General features: G+C 30.0%; 2 protein-coding genes across 2 annotated transcripts; one reads left to right on the forward strand and one right to left on the reverse strand.

The window, feature by feature from the left end:
• Positions 1-129: 129 nt before the first annotated feature.
• Positions 130-19,715, reverse strand: LOC100163186 (nuclear protein localization protein 4 homolog). Its single transcript, XM_001951793.5, has 11 exons — positions 19,391-19,715; positions 18,812-18,892; positions 18,253-18,614; positions 18,033-18,170; positions 17,846-17,969; positions 17,579-17,758; positions 17,323-17,460; positions 17,101-17,248; positions 16,232-16,392; positions 511-801; positions 130-449 (listed from the first exon to the last, which is right to left on the reverse strand). Exons 1-11 carry the CDS (start codon positions 19,403-19,405, stop codon positions 195-197), a joined length of 1,893 nt encoding a protein of 630 aa, XP_001951828.1. The 5' UTR covers positions 19,406-19,715; the 3' UTR covers positions 130-194.
• Positions 10,076-14,747, forward strand: LOC100167987. Its single transcript, XM_003240209.4, has 4 exons — positions 10,076-11,015; positions 12,034-12,333; positions 12,402-12,551; positions 12,611-14,747. The coding sequence occupies exons 2-4, from the start codon at positions 12,034-12,036 to the stop codon at positions 13,787-13,789; spliced, it is 1,629 nt and encodes a 542-aa protein (XP_003240257.1). The 5' UTR covers positions 10,076-11,015; the 3' UTR covers positions 13,790-14,747.
• Positions 19,716-19,783: the final 68 nt, after the last annotated feature.

Here is a 19,783-nt window from a genome sequence, read left to right on the forward strand (position 1 = left end):
TTGTGGAAATCCACAGTTTTTGTATTTTTATATACTTACATTTTTATGCTCTATACAACAAAACAAAAATTCATTACATAATATTACCTGTGTTATTTAGTTCTTTTTTTCAATATAATAAACAATGCATAAAAAAATATGTTTATATATAATTATATTTACTGTGAATGAGATACATGTTTGTTATAAAACATTTAGTTGATATCCCTTGGCAATCTGCATATATCACATGATTGCCGATCAGAATTATTCATAAAGGTGCAATGTATGCATGTCCACGATTCTGTCTGTGCAGATGCAAAGCCATTACCTACATGACCCGATACTGCAGAATCTGAAGTATTACTAATCAATTGCTCGAGTGTTGCCCACACATCTGATTTAGACCATTCAACCACTGCTTGTCTATCATTAACTTGTATTGCTTCTAACAGTGGAGCCATAGAATCCTAAAAAAAAAAAACATTATTTTATTTACAAGAATATTATGAAATATTAAAAAAAAATTACTTTCATGGGTAGCATATCCATTGTAGCAATATATAATAGTAAATGAAAATCGGAAACAGACTCGTAGAATTGTAACGGAGTAAATTGTCTTAGGTATTTGCACAATGAATCAAAGTCTTGAATATGTCCATCGATTAATCTGTTTTCAACAGGGAATTTTGTGATGTCTTTAATTGATGTGAACGTATTCAATGGAGTTAAGGGTGTTGAAGCTGGTACATCTAGTAACAAATACTCCACAGGTAATGGACGGGCTAATTTAGAAACTTCATTTCCATAACTGTCTTTTTCCTAATAAAAGCACAAATAAAATTAAAATGTTGGATGAATCGTTATTTATGAGTTCATAACATAAAAAAATTAACTATATTAAAAATTATAAGTAAATAACATATTAAAGACAAAAATAGTTTTTGAAATTGATTGTGTTTAATTAGTAGCTTAAACACTGGCTGATCCCTCGCACTTCATGGCCCGTAAAAAATGACAACTCTTAAAAAATTGTGATTGTTCAGCTCTTTTTGGGTGTAACTCACTACAGTAAATACAACTCAGCCACCCCGGACAATGGCAATGAGCGGCTATAAGTGCAACTCAGCCACCTTGGTAGGCAATGTGCAATGATTTGATTTGATGCATTCTTGTACCCGATCTGCCGATTAATCAATGACAACCAGTAATAAATTAATACTATTTCTACTAATTATTTCTCCTATAACCAATACCAGCCATTTATAAACAAAAATGTTCTTCGTAAATCTTACAATCCCTTTTTGAGCACCTCTCTGGACTCCTATTGGAGCTATATTATATAGCCTAGCACCTTTCTTGATAAATAGACTACCCAACATAAATATAATTTTACAATTTGAACAAGTAGTTCCTGAGATTAGCGCGTTCAACCAAACTCTTCAGCTTTATAAGATTAGTATAGATTATGCCCAACCACATAATATTAACAACAATAATAAACATGTACTTTATAAAAATTTTATTTTAACAATTTCAGAACTTTTTATTGTAATAATTGAGTTTTATATAAAAAAAAAAAAGAAGACTTATAATTAGTCCAATATTATCTGATGATACAGGTAATTGATAATTAAAAACATGATTGGGAGATGACTGATAAGGGTTCATAATATAATGAAATACTAAAAAATAAAAATACAATTTTACTTTATAATTATTGAATATTGATTTATTGGTGGTCTACAAAATGCTGATAATCACGGAAATTTATAAAGAATTTTGAAATCAGATATATGATACACAAGGTGATGGTGATATATCATATAAAATAATATGCAAATAAATAATTAAAAAAATTAAAAAATGTAAGTACCTATTGGATATAATTAAAAATTAATATTATAGAACATAGAATAATTAGAGAAAAGCTATATCTAAAAAATAAAACCTATTAATAAGTGCTTATGAAGGTGTAAAGATTAAATAAAAAAAATATTATTATTAATTGTTAATGTTAAAATATGCAGCGAAGTATGCGCAGACACTAAAATATGCAATCAAATATGCATTAAATCTTTTTTCTTGATTTATTAACGTCTCGTACCTACCGAAAAAATTCCTCGTATTAAATTAACGATAGAATGTTAAATTTGATATAGGTACTAATAATAATTAACTATAAAATGTTAATAAATAACAAAACACAAATTAAAAATTGTGTATTCTATATTTTGTACGAAAAACAAAATATAGGACATTTTGAAATAAATCTCTCGATTAGTCCGCCGTAGACCAGAGTCAATGTACATATAAGTAATAATAAATTAAACGTCCGCGGAGATTCACGAAAATAAAAAAAGTAAATAGTAACCTTTAAATATAATTGTGGGACTTTGGTAGTATAGACTTTTATGGCTGGTAACATTAAGTTAATTCTTTTTTTTTTCCACTTATGTTTGTTGCAATTGTTGGGAATCCCACAGTCAATTTTTTATTTTCTATCATTTATCAACTTATATTTTTAATTTATAATCAAAATATGAATACCTTTTTAAGCATGTGGATTCATAATTGTATAAATGTATAAATATTGAGTAATTAAGTATTCGATTTACAGTGTTTTTGTGTCTGTTATCAGGTATTGGAGTAGAGAATTAACTTCAATCTTGAGAGAATTTTTTTAATTGTTATTCAAATTAAAAACAAGGTTCCACGTAAATAGGTAAATAAATTACTTTATTCACAATATCATAATATATCTTCAAATATACTAAATATAGTAATAAATATCATAGGCTGGCGCCTGGCTGACAGTCTTCGCTCAGAATCGTTTTCGTAATGTATATAATGATAATATTATATCATTGTATTCAAATTTAACACCATCCATTACAGTGACCCACTTGTAAACTTACTGTACAGCAGAGTGACCTCATTTTTTTATATTTAAAATTACTTAAATATTTATAATATATTATATTACTCAGTTAGTGTTTTTATGGACACACATCACACAGTATATTATTGTACAACTTTACATAAATAGATCGGTATCGTATACGAGTAATAATACTGTTTCCGATCAGACATCAAAACGATATTTTAATAAATAAATATTAAATATGTTTGACTATTAAAAGAATCCAACTTATACTTACATTTTACAGTAAAATCTAAACAAATTAGGAACTTGGAGTCGTCAAAATTACCTCCCAGTAGTGTAAATAATTGTAGTGATATTACTTTTTTTTCGTTTAGAATACTCTAGATAATGTTATTACTTATAATTATAAAATTGATAATTGTAGTATATCGCATATTAATACTTTAGTGAAAAAATCATTTAAGATATTAGGATTCATAAACAGGAATACGATTAATATTAAAAATATCATTTACCATAAACTCATTTATCTAAAATATTATATTATTTAATTTCACTGTTATATTTGCCAAATTGACATTCTACTTACTGTACTATTATTATTTAAGGGTACCTACCCGTATAAATAAATAAATAAATATTTATATAGCAATAGTATGTAATATAATATATGTACTTATTTATAAATATTATATTAATATAATAATTATTATCATTTATCATAAAATTGTATATTTTTTTATTATTAATTATTTTTTTTTACAGCTATGGCTAACAGTTTAGGTATAGCTTTGAGGATATTTTTTCCTGGGATTTTTTTCCCTAGATTCTGTTTACATACAATGTATTATAATATATTTATATAAGATACAGTCATACAAAGATTCAGGATTTAGGACAATCGGTCCTAGAAAGTTAAATACAAAATATTTTTTTAGCATAAAGCGTTCTTATTAACGGATACAATATTTTTTTCTCATTCACTTATTGGTTTTAAAAAAACATTTTCATCGTTCTTTGGCGATGATATCATCGTTGTAGAATTAATTATTTGTATCGATTCAATAAAAATATAAATACTTGGATGTTTAATCCTGACAATATGTTGAAATTTATTGTTAAAACGTAGCATATTATATAATTCAAATGAACAAAAAAAAAAAATTCAAAAGATAGATACATACCTACTTAAATACCAAATAACCTTTTTTAATCAAAATTAATATAATATCTCGCAAAAATTAAGCCTCGATGGTTCATCGATGTTTTACAGCAAGACTTAAGGAATACAAATAATTCAAAAGTTCATCTTTAGAAAAGTTAATGTCAAAACTATTACAAACAGATACAATATTTTTTTCTCTATCACTTATTGGTTTTAAAAAATTATTTTCATTGTTCTTTGTCAAAGATATCATAGTTGTAGAATTAATTATTTGTATCGATTCTGTTGAATGTAAACAACACACCCTGTATTATGTAGATTATAAGCAAATTATTCATACTGTAGTACAGCAGACGCTGAATAGGCATTTTATATTTCTATAGCATATTCGTTCTATGTAGTAGCCTGTAGGACGATTAGTCGTTGCTTTATATTACGCCTCGGAGCACTATAGTTATTCATATCAATATACAAATTATTATATTATTACATATATCCGATCTTATTTTTATTTACCTTTAGCTTCTGTATATCTGTATACTTCAACAGATTCAATAAAAATATATATACTTGGATGTTTAATCCTGACAATATGTTGAAATTTAATGTTAATGCTTCAGATATATTATTAGTGCGGGCACAACCTTATTTGATGCATTATATACACTCCATAAATGTGGTGGAAAAGTCGGTGGTTGTCGTTTTAGATACGTGGTTTCAAATTCCGTAGTTGTTGCCTTATAGTTTCTTATAATATATATTTTATTACAGTTTACTAAAAATAGTAAGTATTGTAATGCTAGTATAGTGTTATACTTAAAAGTTTATAATCCATCAAAACGAACCTTATTGAGATAACTTTTTTTGTATATAAATATTATTATAACATTATAATTTCTAACAACGAATAAAATTAGTATAAAGTTATTATAATAATATTATAATAATATATCATTATAAAATGCTGTTGGGATTAGTGGGATTGACTATTATACCTATTGACCGGGGACCAATTATTGTCCGTGTATAAAATTATGACGGGGACCGATTGTCCGCATACGACATTTTTATGCGGGGACCAATATTGTCCGTTTACCAAAGATTCGAAAACCAACACCTCTGGTAGGAATGTTCTAAAAGGTATTTTCAGCCATTTATAAGCATAATAATATTGGGTTGTTTTGGAATTTATAACGCCACACAGCCCACACTAGATTTTTAAAAATGAATGATTTAATTTATTTATTTCATAGTTTATTATTGATATTTTGCGGATTTAACGTTTTGCGTGCACTGCAGAATTAACCATTTGAATAATTCAATGTTATTATTTGATCCAAACTCATTTCGATAAACCAATAACTAATGGAAATGCATTTCTTCTATAAAAATACTTAAATACTGTTAGAATGCGTGATGTATGAGTTTTATACAACACCAGATGCCCACGGGAGTGTAAAATAAATATTATATCAGTTATGCTCATGTAAACTAATATAGTATAGTATAGTATAGTATACGGACTATGGAACATGAAATATAATATGTGAACCTTGTAATTTTAAAATATGTGTTTAAATTGAACCACATATAGATTGACAAAATGACAAATGTTAACAATTCTGTGAATACGCGTTTATATATCTCAAATGACTACAGATTTCCGAAGAAGGATTTTTTTTTTTTTTGTATCAATTATCCGAGTCACCATAATATAATGGAACACCCGAGGGTATGCACCAATAACAACACGTACGTATTGTATGAAAACGACCGAAGAGTCGAATACTTGAGTCTCGAATGTCAAGCACATAAGAATACAAAGAATCGTAAATTTGTTACACTCTCATTTCTAACGTATCTTGGCCGGTGAAAAAAAATAACTTTTTTTTATATAATAATAAATTCTCCAACAGCATAAAGAAGTGCCCAACTTAAACTACAGCAAACCCTCAAGCGGACGTAGACACGTGGTATAGTGTTAACCTTAACCACAATGATATTTTTCAAATTGACAAACACACATCCGTATAAATATAAAACTAAAAAGTACCCTTTTGCTGTTATAACAACAACAACCACAACAACTACGTTCGGTGTGATCGTCCACTGGTAGATCTAACGGGGCCGAGTAGACCCAACGAAAACTGTACTATTCCACGCCGGTTATCGCCTACGAAACAAAGGTGGGCTACGTGGCAGTCGTGTCTGTGAGCGGACGGCGGCTAAATATTAACAATATTATTATAAAAATGTAACGTTCGATTTTTTTTCGATCCGGAAACGAAATAAGGGTGAAATAAAAACACAACGCTCAGGTGACGTCACTAGCCAAGGTCGGCGGCGACCGAGCTTCCCAAACCCCCGGACGGAGAATAATAATAATAATAATAACAAACGCTCTCACTGGACCAGCCCAAACTGGGGTCGGGTTGCGTCGTGTCGCTACGCTTCGCTTCGCTTGAAAAGCGTGGGAGTGAGGATTCGCGGTGACGGCAAGAAATTGGAATTTGGAAAGTGAACGACTGTGAAGTACAACGACGACGACGAAGTGCGCGTGTGCTGCAATGCAACGGCGGTGGGTGGTAGAGGGTTTAGGGGTCGATCCGATTGAGAAGATGGCGGGGCAGCGTCAGTGAGCGGACGGTGTTTGTTGTGCCGGGTGGCGGTACACATTTGACCGTGAATTGCGGCCGGCCGAGCCGATGCAGCCATAACAACGCGACACGAAATACCGTAATACCGTATAATACTATACACTTTGGCAGTTGGTCGGCGTTCCGCTTTCATAGTTTCGTCCCGAAACAACCATCGTACATGCATAATTTGAGGTTATTAGATGATAGTATTAGTGTATTGTAAATTATTATTTATTGTAATAGTATTAATAACATTATTCGTAATCGCCGCGTTTAAAACTATAATATTATTACAATGCAAGCATGTATATATATAGCCAGAATAGTGCAAACTAGAATCAATTTTCTACAAGATAAATCCATCAGCGTTGATGATAGATGAAAAATGTTGTTGAAAAAAATGAAAAAAAAATACCTACGGACCTTGATAAAACTTTAATTTATTATAATATTATTATATTATATTGTTTGGTACCTAGCCATTATAGTTACTAAAAAGCTTTATCATCCCCGCTCAGAATCGTTGATCATTTATGTATACATCAGTGAATGAAAATTTAACACATACATTACAGACTACAGTGACCCACTCATGACGAGGTACACTCGAGTACTCGACACCAGGTCCTACTATGACGCTACCTATTTTCTTATATATTCTACCTGTAACTAAAAATCATAATAATATTTGTAATAAATTAAACATTTAATGTACCTATGTAGAATCGTTTGTAGAGTATTTAGCAGCACATCATGTATATCTCACGATTAAGTATAATATGCGAATAGTAGACTTTATCAATGTATTTTTCACACAAAACTAATATAAAATATAAATAAATAATATCATATATTCATACAGAGGGATTATATATAAGTATTATTTAAAATGTTCCAAATTGTATAATTCATCAGTTTTATGAACTTTTTTTCCGTTCCCTATTTTAAATTAATAGTTTTGTTAGGTGAGCTCAGTGGCATATCAAGGTTTTTGTCTGGGGAGAGGTATAATTTCCAAAAACTTTTGCATATTTTATAAAGCTTATTGAGGGGTGGATTGATCCCCTTGATCCCCCGTAAATACGCCACTGGGTGGGCTGTAGACCTGACATACTTTTAACAATAGTTGCACCTATGCTTATGTACAACGCCTTTATCGCAATTTAGGGATATACCTACCTTTATACAAATCACTAACCCTCTTAACATGTTTATTAGTTGATAATTGATTACGTGGTTAATGATACTTTTCAATTTTAATATCGATGAGACAGGAATTGTTATAACTTATACGTGTTATTAGATCACAATTTAATATTTAAAAATGACCACTGTCACGGTGGTTAAAATAGTAAAGGATTACAACGATGTTGGCCACAAACATAGATCAGAAACTCAAACCTTGAATGACCGAGAAATTAGCCAAACCACGCTGTTTCATAAAAAATAAGTATCATAAATATTCATAAATTTCTTTCTTGTTTCTGTTATAGCTATAAAATTGAAATGTGTGATTGATAGTAAGTTGTCTTGTTTTATTACAGAAGTCATTTTGGGTATTGGCCGCCAAAAATAAAATCGTTTGCAGGTGTTGATGGATAATTTATTGTACACGCTACTCCCATAATAATATTAGTTTGATTTACCTTGAAAATATTAAAAATTAATTTTTACCCCCAATACCACTTTAATCCTTTAAACTAAGGGTTGGCAATTAGTTTCTAAGGAGGTCTGGATGATTTTAATAAAAACCACTGTGTCTGAAGGAAATTGAATGAAAGAAATAATTAATAAAGAGGGTAACATTACAGTAATTACTGCTAAGGAAATAGTATACAAAACATAGACAAATTATAGTCGGTCCACTAACAGTCACGAATTGTTTCTAAGTCAGTAGTTTCATTAAAGAAGGATGGTTGGTAGAGTAGTTCGAATACAAAGCGAACTGGTTAGAGGTGAATTTCTGTTTAATGCATGGATATTGGACAGTCCATAGGGGACTTGAGAGGATTACTGTATCATTTGGATAATTTTTTCACTTCAAGTTTCAACGATGGTACATTTTTTTTCTTCGAGGAGATCCTATATTCGTATAATTACGATAGGTAACAGGAATACTATTAGTTTGTTGATTCTGTAATAATGGTACACACGTAAAAATATTTAGTGACCAGTGAATTGGTGCAACACACAGTCAAACAGAGGGACCGCACGCCACAATGATGGTGGAATTTATGTGGCGACAAAATCCCATCAATTCGAAACAATATGATTCAATATTTAACTAAACATTTTTTTATCTTCTAAAAGCAATACTAATTTTACATTATTTTTTCATTATATTCTACGTAGTTGAATGAGCTAATATACAAATAATATGTATTTTAGTCCGGTAAATTTGTAAATTCTCGATTAATCCAGCATCCATGTATGAACCATGAGGTAGTCCGGTCGTCCGGATAATACATAAGTACCATATTATTTTATTATTATTATATTACTCTTAAATTGCTTACATTAAAATTTCAGTAGGTAGCGCGTCAACACAATTATGATACTTCGACACTCCGTTAATATTATGGACATGTTATTCGCATGGTATGCGGAATGAGACGAAATTGTCAACGTACAATAAGTACATTAGTACCAAACGAATAACATTCATATCGCAGAATTTCCGCCCGAGAGTGAAAACAATAATAACTAATAAGTACACAATCGTCGCGTCACCATCTCAAACACTCGCCAATTCTCAATTGATAATACTACGTTATTTTTATGTCTCTAATAAATAATAACACTTCGTCACTTCAAATTGTATAATATGTTATAGTTCAGTAGAGTAGTTGATACCTATCGGCTATCGCTATCGTTATAATATAATATTATTATTTATCGTTCTTAGGAGTCGCAGCTGCAATGCTGCAGTCGGTGTCAGTTTGAACGCTGTTAGCGTCTAAGTTTGAAGCGCTGTTAGCGTATGCCGTATAATATTGTTATTGTTATTATGTAATATAATATGTAACGATAAAGAAAAAACAAAGACGGGTAGGCGGACACGATTTTCTCGTTTGATCCCCTCCCCCTAATAGACTGCTGACCGACGCCACCCCACACCAAAACAACAATAACAACCGGTGGCCGGATGGACGCGACGGTGATGGGGGGGGAGCGTGGGTATTAACGTAAATAGTGTTACGGTAGACCGTGCGTACGTCATGCACTGCCAACATGGTGCAGCGGTGTAAAGGGTAGGGGAGGGTTCGCTGGGACGGTTGGAAAATAACAACACGCTGGCGTGGAAAGAAGGAAGGAAAAAAAAGACCCGAAACCCGGAGCCGGGTCGCGCCGCGCCGCTAGCAAACTGCGTACTTCCGAAAAACCCGCGCGCGCGGGAGAGGGATCGACAAAAACACCGGGCCCGACGCTGCTGCTATCGCCTCGACAGTCGACACCAGTGGTCGCCGTCAGTCGTATACGAACAGTCCGAAGCGATCGCCATGCAACACGGCGGCCGCTGTCGTCGATACCATCGTAATTGTAGTTGTTGTGGTCGTCGTTATTGTTATTGTTGGTTATTACCGAACGGTAAGGCCGCCGACCGAGTCGATATTATCGTCGTGCGCGATTCGCGTGTAGTTGTGCACAGCGGAAAATCAACGATGACGGCCCGCCGACTACGACGCCGCCCCGGTTTCATTGCCACTGCTACGACAACAACAACAACGGCACCGTCGTCGTCGTCGTCGCGCCAAATAATCATATAAGATTTAATGGCATAATTTAATATAATATATTATTATGTTGAAATAAATCGTATAACAATTATTATTACAATCGTAATTCGTAATACACTATTATCGTTCCGGACGTTGTCGCCGTCTGCCTTCAACGTCTCTCCGTCGTCGCCTTCCCGTCGTTTGTCGTCCGTTCGATACACAACGAAATACATTATTCGTCGATAATCGAATATTTTTTTTTTTTTTTTACTATATCGCCGTCGCGATATAATTAATACAATTTAATAATACTATTAATATTTTATACAGTGCGCCGTCGGTCACATCGCGTTTTCCCGTCGTCGTCGCCATTGATAAGTGCGCGAGGCGTAACTCGTAATTGGTATTTTTACGCGCTCGCCTTACGCGGAACGTACTTATCACAACGCACACGAGTTGTTGTTGTTGTTTATTATTATTATTTTTTTTTATATACACCGTCGTCGTAATATCATAATATATTTATTATCTATAATAATAATACACTATACCTACATGTGTAAAACACGGCGCTAATCGTTCGGCCGCCCGTTATATATTCAATATTGTTTACATTGCACCAAAGTGTAAGTTGATTTCGCGTCTTCTTCGCGCAAACTGCCATACATGATATTTATTTATTAATAATGTCATGCTTATAAAATACAAATTGGGATTTTCCTGGGACCCGTTGGTGGACTACATAATAGATATTTATAGATATATATTTATATTTAAATATAGATATTTCCAAAAAAAAAAAAAACAACTATAATAAAACGCGCTTAGACGCCGCACACGGTTTATATGAATCGTGTTCAATGTTATTATTATCGACCACCCTTGACCTTCGTCACTCCGAGTACAGAATAATAATATAATATTATACGTCATGCATAATACCTACGATGATATTATTATTATGTCGTACTTCGTAAGAATTGATAAATGAGATGCATTATCTTGTTGAAAGCTTTTAAAAAATCTTTTTATTATAATCTAAATTATAAATTTCAAGGTTAAAAATTCTTCACATAAAATATTATAGTGTTAATTTTTAAGCTATTCAAATCTTCAATTATACGTCTTGACATTTGACAAATATATATAACTTTTGATAGTGAACTTTAATTTAATGTAGGTACCTACTTGTTTTTGATAAATTTAAAAAATAATATCCAACAATTATCAATATTTGACATATTAATTATTTCTAATATTTAATATCAAGAATAATAAATTAATTAATATTTAGGTAATAAAAGAATAACAATATTCTAATATAGCATCATCAAAAAATATTATTAATTTGAGTTGTTTTAACCAAATTGATCTACAAAATACTATCTACCTATGCACAATATTAAATTATGGTATAGTAGTAGAATGGTTAATTTTGGCATAACTATTTTGGCAATACTAGCAGAATAACAAATAAAATAAAAGTATTTGATGTATCATGTATGCATATTGTACATTTTTGTATCAATTAATTATTTAAATATAAATAAATCATGTGGTACAGATATTATTCAACCAATATGCTTAATTTTTTTTTATTAAACGGTTGTACTGAATACAGAAATAACTGTCAGTTGTTTATAGATGATGGATACGAAAAAAGATTTTGAATTTGAAGAACTTATCATATGTGGCTGTTGCAAGCAGAAATTCAATGAAACAGAATTTGTGCCAAAGGAACTTAGCTGTAAACATTGTTTTTGTTTGCAATGTGTTAAGACTACTATGCTCAAAGGTTTGGAAGTGTATTGCATAAATTGTTGGAAGCGTACTGAATTAGATGAGCAATCTCCAGAGACTCTGCGAACACAAAAGTCTATTCTCAGTCTAATTAGACACCTGGCAAATGTTAAAGTTAATAATTCTGTTGATAAAGAACGAAAGGTTTGTTTTTAATATTGATCTAAAAAATGTTGATAGTTAAAAATATTATGGTATTTTTTCGTTTTTAGGGCGAAAATTGTCATACACATGGAATGCCATTTTCATTTTGGTGTTACAATTGCCAACAGCTGTTATGCCGAGCGTGTGGAACTCAATCTGACCATATTGGACATTCTATAAAATCAAATAATGATGCACGTGACCATCTAATCAGTGAAGTAAGTATTGTTTGCTATTTAAATTGTGTACTTATTTATAACCCATTTTTATATTATAGGTTCAAGTTGAAACTATAGCTATTGCTAAACTGATGAGTGAAATTCAAAATTTATTTGGACACAAACGCCAATTTCTCTTGAGGGTTTTAGATGCCTGTAACACGCTAAAAACTCAAATTGAACTAGAGTTAAACAGTGGTTGGACTCAAAATACAAACGATTTACTGCAGACCAACGAAACTTTGAATAGTATCAAACCCTCTAATTTACGTACAGATGATTTATATGATTTACAATTATATTTAAATCGGCTGGAACAAGTGAAGCAGAAAGTACAAAATAAATACTCTGAACAATTTGCACATGGCCAATTAGAAGATATTATATCTTCTACTAACTTGTTAGATTTTGGTATGATCAAACAATCATTGTCTTCATTACAGTCTATGGCTTTAGAATCATATAAGTCCGCAGATTTGGCAAATCCGAATACTCATATTTTTTTCTTGGCTAACTATTGTACTGCACAATTGTTTACAAGATATGTATTACCTAAACATGTCACCCAACTTGTGAATGGACCAGAGTTTGCAAAAAATTCTCCTGGAAATTCGTCTACCACTCAATACACAACGTCTCTATCTTCAATATCATCAAATGAACCAGTACTGATAACGTCACAGAACAGTCCACCACCAGCTATTTTGAATAATGTACCTTCAATTCGTAATGTTAACACTTTTCCCATGTTTTACTTCAATATTGAAGTAAATGGGACATCATTTGGTCGTTTAGTCATTGAAACTCGTCCAGATGTAGCGCCAAAAATGTCAAAGAATTTTGAAGTATTAACTGTTGGTGATACAGGTGGTTGTTCATATAAAGGCTGCTCAATATTTCAATGTTGGGATGGAGAATCTGTGATTACAGGTGATTTTGAGTTAAACAATGGCCGTGGTGGCAAATCTATATATGATGAAAGTTACTTCATGCCTGATGATACTAAGTTTCCTGCCGTTCGAGGAGCTGTAGGAATGCGCCGCACTCAAAAACGTCATGATAATATGGGTATGGTTGGATCACAATTTCGTATTATTCTACAAGAGATGCGTGGGTTCACAGCAATTTTTGGACATGTGGTAGATGGTATTGATCTCGTTGAAAAAATGGCCTCGTTTGGAGATCAAACTGGCAAACCGTCCAAGACATTTGTCATATCTAGTTGTGGTAAAGTTTAAAATAACCCACTTTTTAATGTAAATTTAAACTAAATAATCGATCAAGTAGTTTATAGAAGCAAGTGAACGTTTATGTGTATTTTTGTAATCCATTATATCAAAGGTTTCGATGAATTCATTTTGAAATCCAAACTGTATTTTAGTTTTAAATAATAAAGATAATTATATCCCATATATATTAAAATGTATCAAATAATATAATGGTGTTTTAAAAATTTAAGCTACGCACAGTGATTTATTTATGTTATTATTTTTCAAGATGTGTAACATTGTATCTTAACTGTATTTCTTTTCTTACAGATATGCATAAGTTATATATTTAAAGTTCAGAATAATATTACATATTATATAGTGTTTGGGTGCACAAACATTTATGTTCATGATTTTCAACATCAATTACAATGTTTTTACATTTTACTGTATATAGATCAATCAAAGTTGATCTAATTATTGTTAAAGTTGAAGTAAAAAAATATATAAGTATCTACGTTTATAATTTGAATAAAAAAGACAATTACACAAATGTATCAATACCAAGAATAAATTATTTTGTGATTTATTATATTCCAAAAGAAAACAGTATTTTTTAAATTATAATTGCGAAATAGTTAAAACTATTTAAATTTTTATTTAAGTAAAAATGGTCTCATGAATGATTTTTTAATCTATTAAGTGTTCATATTATTTTTTGATTTTACCCCAATATAACTTTTTTTTATGAAAATGTTTTATTCATTACAACACACGTTTGTTTTATTTTATTATACCAAATAATTGTAAACAATAAGTAAATCGAGTTATATAATATAAATGTATACATTATATGTTGATGAGTAAGATTAATATTATTTTAAATTTTAATATTATTAATCAGAATAATAAATTATGACATATTCATGAATAATTGTAAATCATTTTGTAGTGTCTGTCATGAACAATAAATATATTTTCGATGGTATTTATTATTTGTATTTGACAATTAAAAATATTTATTAATAATATATATACCAGATCTTTAATTTCAGTTCTGAGTACAAAAAAAAAATAGTTTTACAAATTATATGTAGCTATTTTTTTCAATATCCTATAAGTAGAATAAAATCATATTATGTGATGTCTCAGATTAAACTATAAATATCAAAATTCAATAAATGTACTTTTTAACAAGACAACGAAGTTCTCAATAAAATATAATTATTATTTAATACATTTTAATTTTAAACATGTTTAGTAAGAAATATTTAAAAAACTCTACATTCAATATTAGAAATTATAGAGATTTAAAAAAGTGGGTAAGTGGATGTCGCTCTGCAGTACAGTAGGGTGTTAAATTTGAATTCAATGATATAATATTGTTGTATAAGTAAAAAGTTTCTGAGCGAAAACGGTCAGTCAGCCTATGATTATAAGTATATTTGATAGATTTTGTCAAAATTTGTACTTTAAATGCTTATAAAAAAAATTGTGCCTATGTATTTTTTATATTTTTCAACTGCTATTATAACAATATATCAGGAACCTTGCATTAAATTTTCACGCTTTTTATCCTAACAAATAAAATTGTATTGATATTTATAGAAAAAAAACTAAAAAAATTGAAAACTGACTATGTCTGTAAACAGCTCAAAAAGAGTCAAAATGGCAATTACTACACTTTGGGTTTATTGTTTACATAACTAAGAACTATAGATGGCCTGCTTAGAACTAAAAAACCTCCTTTGACTTAGCAGCTTAAAGATTTAAATACATTTTTTTGGACTTGGGGAGAGAGCATCATAAGAATACCATTGGATAAATAACATGACAAAAATTTATTTTGGAGTTTTTGAGTTTCTTTTGAAGCTATTAATTACCATCTATAAACCCTAATGATAATCCCCCATAAATAAATTCTACCTAAAAAATATGTATAGTGTAATGTATAAATTGAATTTGATACTTGATTTCTATGAAATTCAAGAAGTTAGAAGCTTATAATTAATTTATAAATAATACTTTTTAAGATTTGAGTTATTTATAATTTAACTATCTAATATTATAAGTCTTTCTGTTTTCTAAAAAATATTGTTTTTATAAAATACTAGCTTTTTATGTATAATATAATTATAGATAACACAGGCAGTAGCAACAAACAAAAACTAATTTTTGTGGTTACGATGGAATTTTGCAGTGCATTCTGTACTAAAATGCAAAATGTAACCTATCTTCCTCCCCAAGGTCTAATCTATCTCTGTACCGAATTTCATCTCAATCGAATGAATGGTTTAGGAATGCATAAAGGACACACAGTTGCAATCATTTTTTGTCTTTTATATAATATATAGATATTTTAGTTTACTAAAATGTCATTCAAGTTTATCAATGAACTAATGTTTTAAATAGTAAATATTAAACTAAATAATATAATTAGGTAAAAAAAATGTGGAACTTAATCATACATACCTTATAGTAGACGTCAGGCACATATTGTTTGTCCGAAGATTCTCGAACAAACCCCAATTCAGGTACATCCTTGGTTGGTACCAAACAATCATCTTTAACTAAAGCCATGCACTGATTAGACACACTATAGCCTTCCATGTGTACTTGACATTTCTCATCTCCTGTAAACCCCATGCAAATTAATTAAAAATAATAAATTAAAATTAAAAAAATTGTGTATAAAGGCTCAGTCAATAGTCAAACAGAGAGCGAGCTGCCATGGTGTACGGGTATGCTGACCACGGCGGGCAGCGATCCGATTATATTATTTTACAGTGCCCGCGCGGGCAGACCGCTTTCTGTTTGACTGAGCCTTTAGTTATTATCCAAAATTATAATAAATATGAACTCTGCCAAACTTACATAAATAACTTATAAAATTAATATTGTCAATTGCCAATTGTTAGGAATTATTACAAAACAATCAACATAATTTTAAATCTGGCAATAAAGAAACCGTGTGGAAATTGTTATATTAAATACTAAAATATAATTATTTAGATTAATATGACATTATATATTTATATGACCTTAAGGGCCAGTTGTACTGTCTACGGTTAAACTTTGATTACGCTTAATCAGCTGATAAAAGATATTTAACCAGGCAAATTAGACCAGTTAAACTGGTTAACTTCACCAAGAATTATCATATAATAATTTAATTGCATTTATTTTTACCTTTCATACATATTATATTATATTACATGAAAAAATTAAATTTATGAATAAAAAACATCACAACCAAAATAGCATCATAAATTACCTTAAAAACATTTAACAACTGGACTCTTTCGAGTTATTACTACATTATTAATTGTATGTACACATACCCGTTACACAGACAGTAACAAATTTTGAACCAAAATATCCATTGGATGCATAACGGCAAGGATTTGGATGTAAATTTTGAAAGTATCCAGCCATTATACATTCTTGAGCAGATAGAAAATGACTTTTTATGTTTCTAACATATTTTACCTAAAGTTATTAAAAAAAATGTAGGTATAATAAAATTATAATTATAGTAATAAATACATAATAAATAATCATACAGTTCCAGTTTGCATGTCTTCAGTCAAAAGATCAGTAAAAATCCAACCAACACACGAAAGCCCTAAGCATCTGGCCAATTCATTAACTATATCTTGTTTTTCATCGGGCAATAATTTAACATGATCTCTCGAACTTTCCTAAAACATTAGTACTTATCAGTTAGTTGTATTTAACAAAAAAAAAAACGAAATAATCTACAAAAAAGTTCTTTAAAAATAGGTATTTAATTATCTTTTTGAACATGAATATATTTACTTGAGGTGGTTCATAAATTGCTGCAACTATAGCTCTTATTCCAAGTGGTATATCAGGATGTGTCTCATATCGACCATACAAAAATCCAATACGTTGATGTCCTGTAATCCTCCAATAATTCAAAAAACGTTCTACCAACTCTGAGTTTTCGAACATAATGTTGTCAACATGCCTATAGGTCTACAAAAACCAAGTTTTATATAAATCAATAAAATAGTTTACATATTTACAGCAATTTATTATCAACAATTTACATATTTTATTTACTTGTCTGTTTAATGTAATAGCTGATGGTTGACATTTTGAACATATACCTTTAGGCCATGGCAAATGTCCAGCACAGCCTTCTTTTATACGACAACTTATATTTTCTAATAGTAAAAATTTCCCTCTAAAAGTATAAATTTAATTTCATTGATTATTAGTATCATTTTTTAAAAAATTGTTAAATTACTTTGCCACTCCAGCAGTCATTTTTCTGAGGTATGAATGAAAAGATAAATGCTTCATATTTTGTGTTTTTAAATATTCCTCATCGTATGGTTCTAAAGGTGAACAATGGACACAACATCCATTATCTCCATGACGGCAACTAAAAGTATAACTCATTATCATCAAGTACTTATATTAAACAGTAATATGAACAATTAAAAATGTATGATATTATTATTTACTATTTTTTGTCTTTGAGACGTTTAATTTTTCCATCTAATTTCCATAGTTGTTTATCCACTTCATCTTCTTCTACTTGACTTGTTGATCCTGAACTTTTTTTTTCATTTGATGGGAGTGATGTAGTGGATCCTGGTGTAGAAACAACTGACGAAGAACGACTTCCGTTAGCAGATTCTGCATTTGATGGGCCAGGAATTGCCCATATATTATCTGGATCTAATGGACACAAGTATATCTTATCTCCATGTTTCAGATTTAAGCTGCTCAAGTATACACTTCTAGACGATTTAATTTCATTTTTACGGTTTCGATCATTGAATAATGTGAATCCATAGTTTGTAAGAGCAAATGCATTGTACACCTGTAAAATTTTGAAAATAATATTAATCAAATATTTTTCTGAAATAGTCCTGAATAGTGAATACACAATTGAGGTTTTATTAAAATATGTATTATTTATAACATATTTTAAAGTTCTTGTATAAATTCCACTGTTTTTGAAATATAAAGCTTAAATCCTATAAAAAAATGAATATTTTTATAGGTATACTTAATTACTTTTTCAAATAAATTATAACTTGACTCTGTAGGTGAAACTTGTACTCTTTTTGTTCCATCTGGAGATTCTACACGTAATACCTGAAAAAAATTTCAAATAAATATACATTTATAAAATAATTGTTTAGAAAAGTTTAATGTCATTTGACATAAATATCCAATTATATAATAAACACTTAGGGAATAATAGTTATAAAACAATTTATTAAGAAACAAAAGGATTAAATCATATGTACAGTATAACAAATAATTAACAACCTGGGAGTACCTAGTTTTAAATTTTAATAGTCGTTGCTAAATTAAATTTTAGTTTTAGTGGAAGAAATACAACAGAAATGTGAAAAATTGCTTGTTAAGTGTATCAAATGAGTAAAGTAAATAAAATATTAATTAAACAATATTTGATACGCCGGATGTTTAAATTATCAATAGCCTGATTGGCATTTAAAAAGTAAATATTTTAAAACCAGTTAAACACTCAATGACACAGCACCTTTATATGGAAAAAGGAAAATATTGTATTTTGTATAACAATAGAAATAATGTAACTCGACAACATTTAGCCATTTAGATACTCACTATTTGTCCTGCCATTTCTCTGCAGCATTTATTATTAAACACTAAAATACTTAATTATATCGTTTCAACTATAAAAAAATGATGTGTAAAAGTTCGAAACCCGTAATACAAAAACCAGACAAGGGAAAATTCAAAGAAAATTTTCGATATCAGAAGTGTTATCGATTCTACCAACTAACGATTACGTGTACAGTGCAGCGTCTAAAAATCGAAATTACGTTAAACTTGTTCGATTATTTCCACATCAATTCATAAATGGTTTTTAATAGTTTAGATAGGATTTTATTATGTCAATATGACGTGAATTCGTGATCAAGTGTCCTATTTGTTTTGTCGTATTAGCCAATGCTCGTCCGCAATAATTGTAATTTGTTAAAATAAAATCTATTGTAT

The sequence above is a fragment of the Acyrthosiphon pisum genome, chromosome A1 (assembly GCF_005508785.2).
Source record: "Acyrthosiphon pisum isolate AL4f chromosome A1, pea_aphid_22Mar2018_4r6ur, whole genome shotgun sequence".
In the NCBI taxonomy this organism is placed as follows: Eukaryota; Metazoa; Arthropoda; class Insecta; order Hemiptera; family Aphididae; genus Acyrthosiphon; species Acyrthosiphon pisum.

Coding starts and splice junctions, on each gene's coding strand:
- LOC100167987 (XM_003240209.4), top strand. CDS start 12,034: ATGATGGATACGAAAAAAGATTTTGAATTTGAAGAACTTATCATATGT. Junction 12,334..12,401: donor CTGTTGATAAAGAACGAAAG/GTTTGTTTTTAA, acceptor TTTCGTTTTTAG/GGCGAAAATTGTCATACACA. Junction 12,552..12,610: donor GTGACCATCTAATCAGTGAA/GTAAGTATTGTT, acceptor TTTATATTATAG/GTTCAAGTTGAAACTATAGC.
- LOC100163186 (XM_001951793.5), bottom strand. Junction 18,615..18,811: donor GTTATAATTTATTTGAAAAA/GTAATTAAGTAT, acceptor AAAATTTTACAG/GTGTACAATGCATTTGCTCT. Junction 17,759..17,845: donor CTATTACATTAAACAGACAA/GTAAATAAAATA, acceptor TGGTTTTTGTAG/ACCTATAGGCATGTTGACAA.